This window comes from Aquarana catesbeiana, linkage group LG06 (genome assembly GCF_042186555.1).
Source record: "Aquarana catesbeiana isolate 2022-GZ linkage group LG06, ASM4218655v1, whole genome shotgun sequence".
In the NCBI taxonomy this organism is placed as follows: domain Eukaryota; kingdom Metazoa; phylum Chordata; class Amphibia; order Anura; family Ranidae; genus Aquarana; species Aquarana catesbeiana.
In genome coordinates, this window is record NC_133329.1 from 395,705,734 (window position 1) to 395,723,110 (window position 17,377).

Sequence of the window (17,377 nt, forward strand, 5' to 3'; positions counted from 1 at the left end):
TAGTACTCTGTACCACTCCTGGTGGGGAGGGGGAACCTTTCTTTAAGTCAGACTTAGGAGGGGAAGACTCATGGGGGATGACTGACTTGGGGCACAGACTTGGAAGGTTTTGACACAAGACGAGCAGGTACAGAAGGCTGGGGGGACACAGAGACAGACACAGAAGAAATACTTACAGACACAGGAGGGGTGGCCACAGGAACTGGGGAGGGATCCTGAAAAGGAACAGGGGAGTCGGTCACTGCAGAGGAGGATGGCACACCAGGGACCTCACCCTCCAACCTCAAAAAGTCATCTATTACCTCCTTCTCCCTATTGTGCCAGGCTTCAGGACATCTGCTGTAGGGTTGGCCAAGGCGCAGGCACAGGTTGCACCTGATCATCTGGGTGCAGTCCTTGGCCATATGACCCTTATCTCGACACACTGAACATATCAAGGCTGAACAGGAGGAGCTCAAATGCCCCTTTTCACCACAGCGGTGACACAGCTTCGGCTGACCAGGGTAGAAAATAGTCATCCTATCCCTCCCTATAAAAGCCGAGGAGGGCAGGTGATGGACAACATTCCCATCCCTGGCCAACCTTGACTGTTACTGACCATCCCCCAGTCCAGATACTATGTTTATCAAGGATTTTATCGGGCTTAGTCAAAACCTCACCATAATTCCTTAACCAGACCTCTAGGTCCCGAGCAGGAACACTCATTAGTGAGTACGATGGTTATCTTTTTCACTGTTGACCTCTGTGAAATTGCAACTAGGCTCAGACCTTCCCATTCGGGTCTTGACCTGCACCGAGCCTCATATCGCTCCCAGAACAGGTCAAGACCCTCTGGCCTGGTGAAGCTAATAGTATATTCCCGGGTCCCAGCTACATGTATTAGGGCATAGAGGTCGTTTACCCCAAAACCTTGAGAAGGCTGATGGGGCGCCAATTCTCAATCATCAAAGGATCTTTACCTCATATACACACACACACATATATATATATATATATATATATATATATATATATATATATATATAAATTTTCCCCCCTTTTTTATAGCAGACGATCTTTAATTTCTGCGTCAAATCTGTTGATTTAATTTTAGCAAAAAAGGTTGATTAAAAACCATTAATTATAAAAAATGGTATACATAACTTTATTAAATAAATGCTTTGTCATGACAAAAAAAAAAAAAAGGGATCAAGATTGGATGAGTAACATAAATTATAAGATGAATAAATAGCATACAGCAATCTTCACTTTTGTAATAAAATGCAAGAATTTTTTTTCTTCTTTTTATTAAGTACAAAATTTTAAACAGAACTTACAGTTTCCACCGTGTTCAGATTTCAACAAGCTTTCTTAAACCATATCATTTTTTTTATAATTTTTTTTTTTTTTTTACACCGGTTATGATTATGAATAACTGTAATGTAAAGATGAATAAAATGAACCAAAACAATAACAGAGATACAGGGTCCTGTAAATGGATGCAGTGAAAACTGAAATTGCAGAATGGACATAACTGAAGTCCAATTGTAAAAAACGGTGTTGTAGGAAATCTTGTGTTAAATGTGACCAGGTATCTGACATTGTTAAAGTGATTTTGACAAAAAAAAAAAAAAAAGAAAAAAAAAAAAAAACTGTAAGTGAATGGTCAGCTGATTTTATATAAAGTTCACTGGCTGAAGAAGTGTGAAAGAATTTATTTAAAAAATAGTGCAAAAATACTCCTGAAGTAGTGGTTAAAAAAAAAAACAAAACAAAAACACAAAAATGCTCAAAGTCCATATTGCTGCATTACCAAAAAAAAAAAAATAAAAAAAAAAAAAATCACTTTCACAAAATGTGCTATTCTAACTGGTAACATTCGTTGACTAGGGATGAACACATTTTAACTTGAAAAGTTTTATTTACAGATTTTAAATAAGTGACATCTCCCCCATTATGTTAAATGCTCTATTTGTTCTGGAAAAATGGGCTAAAGTAGACTGATTTTAGAATTTTGACAAATTAAATCTCGTACACACATTTTGCTAGCCCCTGAAGTGCTAGAGATCACTGCCTGACTTTAAAAGTAATATTATTTTTTATTTTATTAGTCTTAAAATATTGTTCATGATACAGGAAAAAAAAAAAAGTTAATATTCCATGCACATAAGATGCTATTTACGTGGATAAAAATTGAACTTTTTTTTAACAAAATATACTTCTGAAATGTAAATTTATATTTTTCTTATTTCTAAATATAATTATTTTTTTTTAAACTGGGACTTTGTTATATATATATATTATTCTACCCTCACAGATCAGACATCACTAAGCTCTCAAATCTTAACACTTGCAGATTACCAACCAACCATAACCAGAAAAAAAGGAAGATAGCAAAAAGGATTGCTCTTTTCTATTGGCATAATTATATGTACACAAAAAACAAAACTACATATTGCTTTAATAAAACCGAAGAGTGAAAAATCTGGTGCAGCTCTGTATATAGAAACCAATCAGCTTCCAGTTTTTTTTTTTTTTTTGGCAAAGCTTAATTGAACAAGCTGAAGTTAGAACCCGATTGGCTGTCATGCAGAGCTGCACCAGATTTTGCACTCTCCAGTTTTAGTAAATCAACCCCAAAGTCTCTGACTATGCTTTCAAAGTTTTGATGAATGTGGGTGACCATATCCAAGGTTTTATTTATTTTTTTAATACATATCCACTATATTCTGTAATGTTTAATTTTCCAAATGACAAAATAAGGCAGTTACAATGGGGTAATAATAGGAGGTCACAATTCAAAATGGTCTTATGTATCCATTACATTAATGTAGATGCCAAAAATGGTTTTCATAATGACTCTGAAAACATCAGGTCATTGCAACTGCTGGCTAGTTTCAGTCTCTTTACTATGCTCTAGTCTAGAACAACAATCTCCAACCTGTGACCTGGGGGCTGTAATTGGCCCTTTGCCTGCCTATATCCGACCATTGGGGCACTATTCCATCTACCAATACACCAATGATGGGACACTATTCCTCCCACTGACACCAATGAGGTGCCACTATTCACCACACAGACACCATTGATGGGCCACTATTCCTCCCACTGACACCAATGATGGGCCACTATTCTCTCCACTAACACCAATGATGGGGCACTATTCCTCACACAGATACCAATGATGGGCCACTATTCCTCCCACAAGCACCAATGATGGCCCACTATTCTCCCCACTGACACCAATGATGGCCCACTATTCCTCCCACAGATACCAATGATGAGGCACTATTCCTCCAACAGACACCAATGATAGGGCACTATTCTCCCCACTGATACCAATGATGGGCCACTATTTCCTCCACTGACACCAATGATGGGCCACTATTCCCCCACTGACAGCAATGATGGGCCACTATTCCACCCACTGACACCAATGATGGGCCACTATTCCCCCCACTGATACCAATGATGGGCCACTATTCCCCCCACTGACACCAATGATGGGCCACTATTCCCCCCACTGACACCAATGATTGATTGTTATTCCTTCCACTGACAATGATGGGGCATGATTCCTCCAACTGATACCAATGAGCACTCTTCCCCTATATACCCCCAAAGAAAGGATTGACTTTTTCCTGAAACCATCGGGTGGGAGTGGAGATGTTGTTGTTTCATATTTTCTATATATACACAAGATGCATGTAATCCAAGCGGTTTACGTTTATTGTTTGTATGATTTACAATGGAGTTTTTAATGTATATAAATAAATGTACATTTTATGGAAACTTTAGTCGATGTCTAAGTTGTCTTTAAAGTCCTGGTTACCTGTGGGGGTACTTTTATTCCTAATGAGGCGCTATTCGCCCCAACTGCAACCAATGATGGAGCACTATTCCTTCCACTGATACCAATGAGGGGACACTATTCCTCCCACTGATACCAATGAGGGGACACTATTCCTCCCACTGATACCAATGAGGGGACACTATTCCTCCCACTGATACCAATGAGGGGACACTATTCCTCCCACTGATACCAATGCTGGGGTATTGTTTACTCCCACGGATGCCAGGGCACTTCTTCCACTGGCCACAGTTCGACCCCCTAAAGTTTGAAGGACAGTAAAGTGATTCTTTGTTTAGAAACTTTGGAGACCCCTGCTCTAGAAATTAAAATTAAGATGTAATGAAAACAAATGTGTCAATTGGACCATGGAATGATGTAGGCCAGGGAACTCCAAACTTTCTAAGCAGAGGGCCAGTTTATAGTCCTTCAGACTTTAGGGGGGCCGGATTGTGGATAGCAGGAGTGGAAATATTCTTGTCATCGTCACATTTGGTAGGGGAAAGAATAGTGTTCCATTGTTGGAATTATAGGGATAAATAATGCCTCATTATTGGTGTCATTGGAAGAAATGGTGCCCCATTGTTGGTGTCAGTTGGCAAAATAGTGTCTCGTGGGAGGAATAGTGCCCCAAGGGTTGGATAAAGGGAAGCAAAGGGCCGCAGTTTGGAGACAACTGGTGTAGGTAAACTGGTAAGAGATAGCCTGCCAATATAGGCTAGTGAGCAAGACAATATACTTTTAAAACTATACTGGTTCAGGAAATCCAGGTTTCATTTGTTTGGCCAATTTCTTTTAGGGGTTTGTCGGTTAAAGAGATATGCGACATAAAGTCCATAAAGGGGCAGCTACCACTAGGCTGCACAGTAGACATCCTCCAGTGGCCCCCTGTACCTTTTAGTGTGCCTGACCACTGCTCTGATCTGCTGATTCAGCCCCACAAAGATGCTATTCATGCCCGATATTGAGGTTTGGCCAAGTATGCCCCCCCCCCCATTCCAAATGCATGAGTGTTTTGGGTTGCCAATAGGTCCCTGAAGCACTGAGTACTGCATTGTGGGACAGGGAAGAAAAGGTGCAATCGTTGGTCCATAAATTGACATCTTGGCTCTGCAGTGGACTATTGCAGCAGATGAAGACCGTGTCCACATGTGCCCAAGGTTACGTCATGGCTCTTGAAGGTGGCCACTTTGCAGCTGCGGGGATATTTTGGAAATATGACCATTTTCTTTTGATAGAAAAAAAAAAAATTCAATTTAGTTGGCTGCTAGGGATGAAAGCATATTTAGGAGAATGGGTCTGAAGATTATGTATTCTATAGTATACACCAGGTCCTCTTGCTCCTCCTTTTTGGTTTTACCAAAACACGACGCATCTTAGAAACCGAAAAGCATAACATTCATTTTCTTTCTACAAGTTTACATATTTAGCACTATTATGGACGATTTGGTGAATACAAAATAAAACTGCAGTTATTCTAGTGCCAAAAAGTAACAATATACAACTGTTTAATAAGAGAACTAATAATATTTAAAAGGCAATAAATAGACCAACAGATAATTGGCTGCTACATCCCTTTTTTAAAAACATATAAAGCTCTCTGAAATTAGTTTAAAACTAAACTCTTATCAACCATACCTATATTTTTTGATAGCTACAACATCTTTCTATCCATATTATTATTGCTACTTCTTTACCCAATTTGATAGACATGCATGTACTCATTTAATTTTAAGGGAAAAAAGTGAATTTTAAGTTTTTTAAAAAAAAGGCTGAAAGAAATAATTTAAGAAACTACAAACTGCAAATGTCTGCAGTTTTGGTTTATTTTTATAAAAAAAAAAAAAAAAATCATGGTACAAAATATAAATAAAAAAAAATACAATAAAAAATTGTTGGAGAGAACAACAAACAAACAATCTCTACCAACAATGAAAGAACTGGACAGCATTATCGAAAAACAGCCAGAGTAAGGATTTGCATCTTTTGCCCTGTGAGGCGGTTGGACAATTATTATTAGACCTGGGTGGTACAGTTTTTATTTTGCTCTTTGGATAATCTGATGGAAGAGAGAGGGGAGCTTTAACAATATTCTGGAAAATCTGAAACTGCAAAAGGTTTTCCACATTTAGAGAACTTCTTAAGCTTTATAGACCTGAACAAGTGCTCTTTAAACTCAAGAATAATTGCATTTATCTTCTTTGTCCTGGGTATGCATTGATAAAAATCAGGCAAATGTGATAACATCCGCTTTCTTAAGATTAGGCAGGATATAACAGAATCCTATACAGAAGGTCCCAGGACAATAGAAATAAAAAAATTAAAATGCTAATACATGGAAAACCACGCATAGAAAATGTTGAGAAAAAAAAAAAAAAGCTACAAAATAAAGTCAAAGTGGTTTACGAAAATTGTAAGAGACAAGTGTAAAAATAATATACTAAAGCCTTCTGAATGTGGAAAACTCTAAGTCACGACAATATAAACCCAACTCTGACCTTTCAACTGTTGATGGCCACCCAAGTCCCAGCTTGTCGTGCCAGTCTGGGGAGTTGAAAGACCCATTCTTTGCAAGGCTAGTTTAGAGCAAGTAATTTTAAAAAGGGGTATGCCACTGGTCACTAACACTAAATCAGCAATATATATTTGACAAAAAAAAAAAAAATTGTTACAGGAGTAATATACAAAGCTTTCAAGAAACATTGCAACACACACACACGCACACAGCAGAGAACATTCAGAAATTGCAGAGCTCAAGAGAAAAAGTCCATCAAACATTCCAACTGAACCATAGTGTTAAATTTGGCCAGCGTCTTCCATTTCACTTTTTGCAAAGTCCACGTGTTAACTTATTGTCTTGCATTTATTTTCCCCATCCAGAAACTGAAAGGCAGCGAGTCAAGGAATACCAAGCATAACTATCAGCAATGCTACTTAAGTCTAGAGCTGGTCATCCAATATGGCAAGATTGAAATTCCAATCCAAAATCCCCAATTTTGCAAGAAAGTTTTGAAGTCTACAATCCAAAGCCAGTCTGGTTTTTGTCCTTCAAGATGTTGGGCTTGGGCATACAGGCGATTTTCTTTTAAGCGAATACGTTTTCATAGCTTTCCTGTTGTTTCCAATACTGGAGTGTCCATCCATCAAAATAGGAACAAGAGAAGCTGGTTTGTGACCACCATGTTCAAAGTTATCGTTCTCATGTTAGTAAACCTACCCACTGCTTCTGGCTTTTAAAAAAAATTCTTCCTAAACCTCTTACCAGCTCAGCATTTAAAAAAAAAAAAGTGTCAGAAAAAACTTCCCTATGGCTTTGTAAGACTTAGAAAAGTGGTATCTAAAGCCTTCATTTTTTTTTTTGTTAAAGCCCGAGTCAAACAAGAGAGAGATCGACTCAACCATTTTTCCGATGCTTAAAGAAACACAATCTTTCCACTTGTCCTTTTAGCTTATATTTTTCAACAAACCATTGAAACGTCAGTAAGAAAAACAGCACCAATTATTCTGCAAAACATAAAAAAATGGGGGCGGGGGAAGGACTGGGAGAGAGCAGGTCCGTAACCAGGCTGCTAAAAGTGCACTGTAGGCCTTTAGTATTACACATGGAACCTGAACTAGTGGGTGATGCCTTCAGCAATGGACCATTTTTAATCATGTGCAGGTATAACAAAAAAATATAGGCAGCAAAGGGGGTTTGGGGAGCTGTTATTTGATATTCCGCCAAATGGAGGCAGAATAGAGAATAATAATAAAAAAAAAAAAATAGATTTTACAAAATGTAAAAAAAAAAAAAAGTCACAGCTTCTCAGCAAATGCTCCAAAAAAAAAAAAAGGACTTTCTGCTGTCAGATAAAGTAATCAAGAGCGTTAAAAGGTGAATCTGCACACCCAACTTGAAATAAGTACTCAAGCAAAATGGTGCCACGCTTCTAAGGACTGAAAACAAGCTGTCGTGTAGAGAATTCGGTCAAGTTTCTTTAAAACCATGCCTTGATTGACACAGAGTCAACACAACGAGAAAATTAAATTATGAATAGAGAAAGTGCTGCCACTGTTCTTTAAGCATTATTCGTTTCATGGAGTGCATTGTTACAAGTGTCCTGTGCCCTGTCCCAAAAATAACTGAAAAAAAAAAACACAATTGAAATTAAAGTGACAGGTAAAACGATTTCTAGGCCTTCAGTCAGTCAGTGAAAGCTGAACCAAGATCTGACCTCTTGGTTCATTTTCATCGACATCATTCAGTCTCCATGACTCTGTTTGTCGGCACTAACTGGGAGGGCAGGAAATGTCTGTCTGCGTTGACAAGCTATCTTTCAAGGACTTTTGGTTAAGCCCCGAAAGCTTGCCAATTTTTTTATTTTTTAAAAAACAGAACATACATTTTCTCTAAAATATTAGATGCTCTGTCACCTTCCTCAGTCAGACGATACAAAAAAAAAAAAAAAAAAAAAGAACAGCATGGAGCCAAGGAAAGCTTACAGGGAGTTTCCCCCCTTGTCAAAAATAAAAATATTCAAAAAAAAAAAAAAAACGCAACAGATTCTCAAAACGGAAAAGCCTCAACTTTTTAAAAATTCACTTTTTCCGTTGCCTCAAGCTTCACTCCGTTTTTATTTATTTTTTTATTTTTTATTCAACAGAAGTTCACCTTTCCTCAGCTTCTTCATCATTGTCTTTATTTTGTGTTATCTTCTGAAGCGGTCAATTTTTTTTTTTTTCCATTGCCGATGAGATGAGGAAAAAAAAAAAAAAAAAAATAGAATAAAGAAATAAAAAAAAAAAAGGACAAAAAAAAATTCCTCTGGATTTCCCAGGAACATGTAACAAAAACAAGAGTGATTGTGTCCACCTGGGCCGTCTTAGCATTACTGAGATCGCGGCAGGATCATTCGATGTTGCTGCTGTCGAAGCTGTGGCACTGCAGGTCACCGGCGGCATAATCGCTTCCGGGAAGCTTAAGTCCGTATTTATCTACGCACCAGCAGATCCCACGCTTGCGACCTCTGGAGGGCTTGCACTGTCAGGGGGAAAAAAAAAAATAAAATACATTTTAAGAAAATGGAACTTCTGAATGAAAATCTTTACATAGACATTGATACTAAAAATTCGGAATTCCCAATCTGGATTTGTTTTGGAATAATAAAAAAAAATCTATTTAATCACTAGCCATAAGTTCACAAGTATCCTCATCAAGGGAGCATGATACAGTAACACCCGTTTAATTGTATAGTCTCTATTAAAATCTACTAAAGACTGCCTCTGGCCTTTGGCAAAAATGAGCTGCTTTTAAACCTCTTAAGGTTGAGTTGGGGTGGAGGAGGAGGTGGACCTCAAAACGAGGTCTTTAGACAATAGAGGAGACCCAACGAGGATCAAACACCTGCTCCACCCCAACAAAAAAAGAACATTTACTATTTAATGTTCAAATATCTTTTTTTCTTCCTGAAGATTTACTATGAAAGAGGTGAAAAATAATGAAATGCGAGATGGTCTGCCACCCTTCCACACCCACCCGAAATCTTTCAGCCCTAGGCCCTCACCTAAGTGACCTTTTCACAAAACCAGGCTTGTGTACAGATGACAGATACTTTTCAATATTGCTAATCAAAGTAAAGGCAAAAAGTCCTTTGTTGTTGATACTTTTATGCTAGCTTGATGGATCCAAGTCTGACATTGTTGGAGATGTTCTTACTTGTTTCCTTTTGAAGAATCCTTTACGGTCACAGTTGGGAATATAGAATGCCCTTGGGTATACACGATGAGACATCTTCATGTCCTGCATAACGGTCTCCATCTGTCTACGGCAAGGACCCTGGGAAAAGAAAAAGTATTGTTTCTTAGTTATTGTAGCAGGAGGAGGTTCATTTCACAAGTTTTTCACTTTAGTGTTCAGTTGTAGATAGAATTTTTAGTTTTGAATACAGTGGGCAAGGTTTAGAACAGGGGTCTTCAAACTTTCTAAAGACTGTGGCTGGTGGGAGTAAAAAAATGTTCTGCCATCAATGGAAGTAAGCAATGATCCACAATTGGTTTTAATGGAAGGAAGAGTACCCCATTGTTGACAGCATTTTGAGAAGTAGTGCCCCATTGTTGGCATCAGTGGGAGGAATAGTGTCCCACTGTTGGCATCAGTTGGAGGAATAGTGTCCCTCTGTTGGAGTCATTGGGAGAAATAAGGCCCAATTGTTGGAGTCATTGGGAGGAATAGTGCCCCATCATTGGCATCAGCGGGAGGAATAGCACCCCAAGGGCCAGATAAAGGCAAGCAAAGGGCCCCATCCAGTCCTCGGGCCACAGTTTGGAGACCACTGGTTTAGAATATCTATCAGGTTTTTATTGTGACATTGGGAGATTTCCACTTTTTATGTGTCATGAGTTCCACTCTATGATAACAGGACGAGAAATGAGGAGTATGGGGGTTACCAGGACAGAAAGACACAGCAATAAACTCAATCAGACCGGGTTCACATATGTGCAGCCGCAGTTTCGCGCCTGGGGTCAGGTCCGATTCAGGTCCGAATTTTTGCCTGAATTTGCACCTTAACAGGACCCAAAAATGCACAGGACCCTTTTACAATCTGCTCCATGGCCACCCCGGACCTGTGTGAACCGCCTCCATTGAAAGTCATGAAAAACCACTAATATCACCATGTTGGATCTTGTATTGCACAGCCACTTGTAGGCTGGTACTCAACTGTTTTGTATGAAAAAGACAACTATGTAAAATAAATGTATGGAAAAAATGCACCAGATTTCAACAGGGAAGATTTAAAAAAAAAAAACAAAAAACAAAAAAAACCATTGTGGCTTTACACAGGAACGTCAACCACACAGATTGGTGTCAAATGGGAAAAGGTTCCCAAGACGTAGATTGAAATAAGACGGAAAAGTCAATTGCAAACAGCAGAATTTTGATGGAACCTTCTGTTGACTCTCACCGTAAAAAAAAACAAAAAAATATTGTAACACAAGCGTTTGACCTATCACATGTTCTCCAACCAGTCATTGACACCTTCACTCACCATCTCTGACTCGATGCTATACTCGGGTGAAGAGTGAGTCTGGCCTTTGTTCTCCACAGACACAATCCTCGAGGCAGACTGCTTTTTCTGACGGAAGTTGTTGAGGGCGATGGCTTTGTGATCCGAGACCCCTTGGCCCCTTTTGCGTGGCTTTGTCGGGTAGGTTTCTTCTGTCTCAGATGTAGTCGGGTCTTCCTCCCTGGACTCCCGCTCTACAAGAGATTGGAAAATTTTGAGTCCTCGCAAGACGACACCATTGACAAACCATTCCTTAAAAAAGGGAACTAAATGTATTTAACATTCTACAATTCAAAACAGGCAGCTGTACTTTTTGCTAAAACACATAGGTGTGCGCAGCCTATTACATTAGGGTGTGCACCCCAAACTTCAAACACACATAAATGCCACCTTCTGTCACAGAAAGGGGGCTCTGGTGGTGGGAGGCAGTCGATTGGTTGCATATTATGGTACACCCTAAATACTGGTGTAACGAGTTCCTAAAGTTGAACCTAGACTTTAATATAATGGGGGCATTTACACTGGCCACTGGCACCCCCCAAACACCCACTTGGTGCTGCTTCTGGATAATGCTAATGCACATGGGGTGATTAGGGTGTGCCCAGGCACACCGGCACACCCTGTGCGCATGCTTATGCTAATACATATAGGAGGCTGTAAATCAGAACACACATTGGGAAAGCAGTGATGCCACCACTGTAAATATGGATTCCTATGAAGAACAATGATGCCACCACTGTAAATATAGGTGCCTATGGGGAGCAGTGATGCCACCACTGTAAATATGGGTGCCTATGGGGAGCAGTGATTACACCTCTGTAAATATTGGTGCATATGAGGAACAGTGATGCCACCACTGTCAATATGGGTGCCTATGGAGAGCAGTGATGCCACCACTGTAAATATGGATTCCTATGAAGAACAGTGATGCCACCACTGTAAATATGGGTGCCTATGAGGAGCAGTGATGCCACCACTGTAAATATGGATGCCTATGGGGAGCAGTGATGCCACCACTGTCAATATGGGGATTATGGGTGCCTATGGAGAGCAGTGAAGCCACCACTGTAAATATGGATTCCTATGAAGAACAGTGATGCCACCACTGTAAATATGGGTGCCTATGAGGAGCAGTGATGCCACCACTGTCAATATAGGTGCCTATGGAGAGCAGTGATGCCACCACTGTAAATATGGATTCCTATGAAGAACAGTGATGCCACCACTGTAAATATGGGTGCCTATGAGGAGCAGTGATGCCACCACTGTAAATATGGGTGCCTATGGGGAGCAGTGATGCCACCACTGTCAATATGGGGATTATGGGTGCCTATGGAGAGGAGTGAAGCCACCACTGTAAATATGGATTCCTATGAAGAACAGTGATGCCACCACTGTAAATATGGGTGCCTATGAGGAGCAGTGATGCCACCACTGTCAATATAGGTGCCTATGGAGAGCAGTGATGCCACCACTGTAAATATGGATTCCTATGAAGAACAGTGAAGCCACCACTGTAAATATGGGTGCCTATGAGGAGCAGTGATGCCACCACTGTCAATATGGGGATTATGGGTGCTTATGGAGAGCAGTGAAGCCACCACTGTAAATATAAATATGGAGAGCAGTGATGTCAATACTGTAAAAATAGTTGTATATGAAGTAACCACTATAAACTTGTATATAGAGAGCAGGGATGTCACTGATGCATATATAACTTGTATATAAAAAATAGTGATGTCACCACTGTAAATATGACTGTATATGAATAATAGTTTTGTCACTGTAAAATATGAGCAGTGATGTCATCACTGTACAATATGACTGTATATTGAGTACAGATAGCAGGGAGGGGAAGCTGTCGCCACTAAGGGACCATCCGCCCTATTACTGGGGACCACAGTGACTAACTGAAGCAAGTACTGGAGCAGCATCCTCACCATTTGGGGACGGTGAAGAATCGGGAAACTTCAGTGGGAATCAAGCCAGGGACCCAGCCGGTGGAGGTGACGTAATATAAATTACCATTTAAAGTAGTGTTGTCAATCCTTTAAAATACAATTCAGTTACAGAGCAGTAATTATATCCCCCCCTCCCAAATACTCCCTCAGGGACTGATGTCAATGTACTACAGTATGCATTCCATGGCTCTGAAAATGATTTTGGCTCTCCACTATTCATGTCAGCCAGTAGGGGGAGACACAGCCCATGATTTTCAAAAACACCACTAATGATACTACCATTAGGAACACAATGGGCTTGTTTGTACAAAAAAAAAAAACAAAAAAAAAAACACTGCCCCAAATACCCAGTCATTTTCCAGATGTCTACAACCTGTGCTGGAAGAATAGCACTGCAGGTTTGCATGGCACATATTGGAGCTCATTGGTCAACAGCTGGTGGCCCATGATGCCAGGTTTAAAGACATTTAGGGGTTGATTTACTAAAGGCAAATCGATTGTGCACTTTGCAAACTTTGTGCACTTTGTAGTTGCGCCAGAGCTTAGTAAATGAGGTAAAGCTTCACTTTGTAAAAAAGTACCCAATCTCGTGCAAGCAAGAAAAAAAAATTAAAAATTGCATTTTTGATTGCACGTCATTGGATGATGGACGTCAGCAGAGCTTTTGCTCATTTACTAAGCACTGGAGCAACTGCAGAGTGCACAGTCCATTTTAGTAAATCAACCCCTTAAAGTTTGGTCTTCAGCAAGCCATGATTGCGGCACTGCGGTGGTGTCAATGGAAGTGGCCTATTGCTGACCTCCAGCTGGACAAGAAAGTCACAGAATGGCTGAATTTTGAACTCTTGGGACAAAAAAAAAAACAGTTTACGGGGGGGGGGAGAAAAAAAAAAAAAAAACTAGATTACAGAAAGATGGAGCTTAGGAAAAAAGGGATCCGAAGATTAAAGTATACAAAAAAACAAAAACAAAAAAAAAACAAAACAAAAGTTATGAGAAGCAGCCAATTTTTATTGCCTCCTCCACAGGTTTGATACCAAAATCTACAGCGAGGTCAAAGAACTGACATCCTCCAAATATTAAAGTTCTCCATGTTCCAGTTGTACTGCTGGCGGGGAATTGGTGCAAAGACAGCACCTGACCTCCCTTCTCACCCTCCCCTCCAGGGGGCGCAAACACATGGACATTTCCCTCTTTAGTGACAAGGGCTGTGCTATATATGCCCATCACCCAACTGACAGCTGAGCTAAGAAATCATAGGGCGGGATAGAATAATTTATTTCCCATCGCTGGAAGACAGTGGAACTTGCACCTACCCATTGAGGGCAAATATGGCAGTATCCAGTAGGCTGTCTAAAGTGTAGTTTTGTATGGAGTGTGGAAGAACCTCTGTCGGGTCTATATTGCCATGTCCTAGTAGTTGGAGTCCCCAAATTATATTTCCTCCACCGATCTGAACTCCAATCTTACATTGGAATCCTTTTGGGAACCAGCTCCCAATTCCCCGTAAATGCAAAATTTAAGAAGAGTCAAAAAAAAGAAGGAATTTAGAATGTGTGGCTAATCCAAAAAGTTAAAAGTACAGTTTTGATACCATGTATCCAAAATCATATCAAAACACACAAAAAAAAAAAAAAAAAGAAAGTCAAAACACGTCAAGGTTGTGAATATACAATTACCAAATTATATCGAAACAACAATCTAACTGTAATTCAACCAAACATATCTAAATCCAATTCAAACTTTTACAGTGGTCACCAAAAGCCAAGGGAGAAATCAACCAGGGGGACACCCATATTGGAGACAACTATTTAAGAGAGGATTTCCCCTCTACCTGAAGAGGTTTTTCCCTCACTTCCTGTTGTGTCTTCAAAGCAGGAAGTGAAGAGAAATGTAATTCTGAAGACTATCCCGCTCCAAGCAATCCCCCATCAAATGTCCCACCAGGTAGGAAAAATGGCATGTGAGGTGCACCATCAACTTTTTCTAACATTGCAATAGGCAGTGGCAGAACTACCAAGGTCGCACTTGCGACTGGGCCATGGCGTTCCGCCACCTTCGGGGGGCTGTGGGACTGTAATGCTTGGTACATATGATATGTTTTTTTTATTCAGCCTAGTGGACTGAACGAAAAAAAAACAAAAAAAAAACTGAGGAGCTCCTAAGGAGGCCCTGTACCAACGATGCAATGTTAGTACAGCGATCTCCCGCTGATTGGATGCCGATTGGCTCCTGGTTTTCCAGCGTGCTCCTTCGACAGACGCTGGTCTTGAGATCGGCTTTTGTCAAACAAGGACCTGTACACACGGGACGACTTTCAGCCGGTATCTACTGTACCGGTTGATTTCGGCCCGTGTGTATAGGGCTTCAGGCTTGTTTCACACTGTTGCGACCCCAAAGTTGAGCGATTTGCTTGCGACTTCCTTGCAACTTTTGTGATTTAACATTGCATTCTATGGCACTCAAATTGCACCAAAGTCAAAGAAAAGTAGCGCTTTTTTTGGTCGCTGTGACTTGAGTTGTATTGATTAAGACAGAACCCATTGAAATGAAGAGCCCCATGACAGATGAAAAGGGCCCCCCCCCCCCCCCCCCCGATGATCAGAGGGGCCCACATAGTTTCTTGCACCAGGGCTCTGAAGATTCTAGTTACCTCTGTGGGAATATGTATTGTCAGTTTTCCTGGAATGCTTTGGTAACTACGTTTTATGTTCATATTAAACATGCATAGGTGAATTATTATAGGGAAGTCTAGCCAAGAACGAACCCTTCTGTTACTAGGCAGAAAGTTGCATCTCAAACTCTTGATCCAAACCTTCTGTCCTTTTACGGCATCACGGTGACCTTGCTGTCAGCTATTCAATACTGTTGAAAAGACCTGTGACACTGGCCCAACCCCCATGACTATCAATTTCTTCGACCAACTCAATTACCTCTGCTCTCCCCCTGCCTTTCTTAAAAAAAAAAAAAAAAATTGCAGTCACAGCCCCCTCACAATTGGTCTAGCCATCTATGGCCGTGCAGGTTCAACAATGGTGTCTACAGCTGGGATTAGATGGGTCACCAATACGGTAGAAAGCAATGGACCTCTAGAAGGGCAGGAACAGACTGGAAGCAGGAGAACATTAGAAGAGGATAGCTAAGTAAACAGAAAGTCATTCCTAAATGAACCACCTGGAAGTTCAGGCAGTGAAAGGAGGACAGCTGTTCAGACTTACTAGCTGGAGGTCTGTCTGTCAATAGAAGAGTTTGGTGACTTGTTTGTAGAGTCTAAAAACTTAATTACAGTGTAGAATGTGGATGTTTTACCCCTTTTAGTTAGTTGTCACTGGAGAAAGTGTTCCCATTGGAGGGATCTCTTTATTCTTTTTTTCTTCTCTTTACACCAGCCTGCCTCAACCTTTTCAAAACCGAGGAACCCTTGAAATAACTTTCCGGTCTCAGGGAGCCCCTACTTAAAATTACTATATCTACAATCATGATACATTAGTGTGAAGGTCAGTGGGAAGAATGCTCCTTATGCTTCTGCTCATTTGAAAGAGAGTTACACCCTTACAAATAGCTAAAAATATCAATGGTGTCAGTGGGAACTTATCCGAGAGGCAGAAATTGCAAATTGCTCAATGAACCCCTAACAAGATCTGGAGGAACCCTGGCTGAGAAACCCTACTTTATACGTTGATTATAGGGGCATCAAGTTGCTGTTCCTCATCATGGTTTACACTGGTCAAGCTGTGAGTGGGTCCTATGCACACAAGAGAAGTCACTAGCATGGCACATTGACCTGGCTCCATTACTTGAAGCCTCTACTGGAGCTTTTGCTGCTTGCACTTTGCCTGTTTTCTTCCTAAAATGCCACAGGGGTGACACCGCAAAGGGGTTTTGTCAGCCATTTTTTTTTTTGTGTGTCATCTGCCAAGAGAAAGGTGTACAGAAAACAGTCATATACAAACTTTCTAAAGAAAGGGCCAATTTACTGTCCTTTAGACTTTAGGGGGGCCAGACTGTGCCCAGTGGGCGTAAACAATGCCCCATCTTTGGTATTAGGAGAGAAATAGTTGGCGTCAGTGGAAGGGATAGTGCCCCATCATTGGTGTCAGTGTCAGGAATTATGCCCCATTGTTGGTGTCAGGGGCAGTAATAATGCCTCAAGGGCCGGATGAAGGCAAGCAGAGGGCCACATCCGGCCCAGAGACACAGTTTGGAGACCAATGATATACAAGTTGGTACAGTTTTTTTGCTCTTCACCATTTTTGTTTTTATTTTTCGCCCAGAATGTCACATATCTGCTGCTACATATTAGAGTCAACGCTAATCATGGATTAATACTTACTGGGCCTTTTACATTGAGTCCTGCAGGCCTCCGAGGGAGAACACACAAATTACAATCTGACTGCACAAGCTTCTTTAGATGTAGTGCAAGGGCCTGCCTAAACAACATTGTACAGTTGATCCAAATGCAATGGCTGTTATTGAGGATGACAAAGATTGCAAAGACAGCAGATGGACAAATATGCTCTACCACCTTCTTCTCCACACACATA

The 17,377-nt window shown here is 40.5% G+C and overlaps 1 protein-coding gene across 1 annotated transcript in view; it reads right to left on the reverse strand.

Moving 5' to 3' along the window:
* Positions 1-1,592: 1,592 nt before the first annotated feature.
* IGFBP5 (insulin like growth factor binding protein 5) overlaps positions 1,593-17,377 on the reverse strand; it is a 41,069-nt gene continuing 25,284 nt past the window's right edge. Inside the window, exons 2-4 of the mRNA XM_073634388.1 lie at positions 10,855-11,066; positions 9,525-9,644; positions 1,593-8,849 (exon numbers count right to left, since the gene is read on the reverse strand). Of these exons, the coding sequence (XP_073490489.1) occupies positions 8,718-8,849; positions 9,525-9,644; positions 10,855-11,066 (464 nt within the window). The 3' untranslated portion in view covers positions 1,593-8,717. The remainder of the gene's footprint in view (positions 8,850-9,524; positions 9,645-10,854; positions 11,067-17,377) is intronic.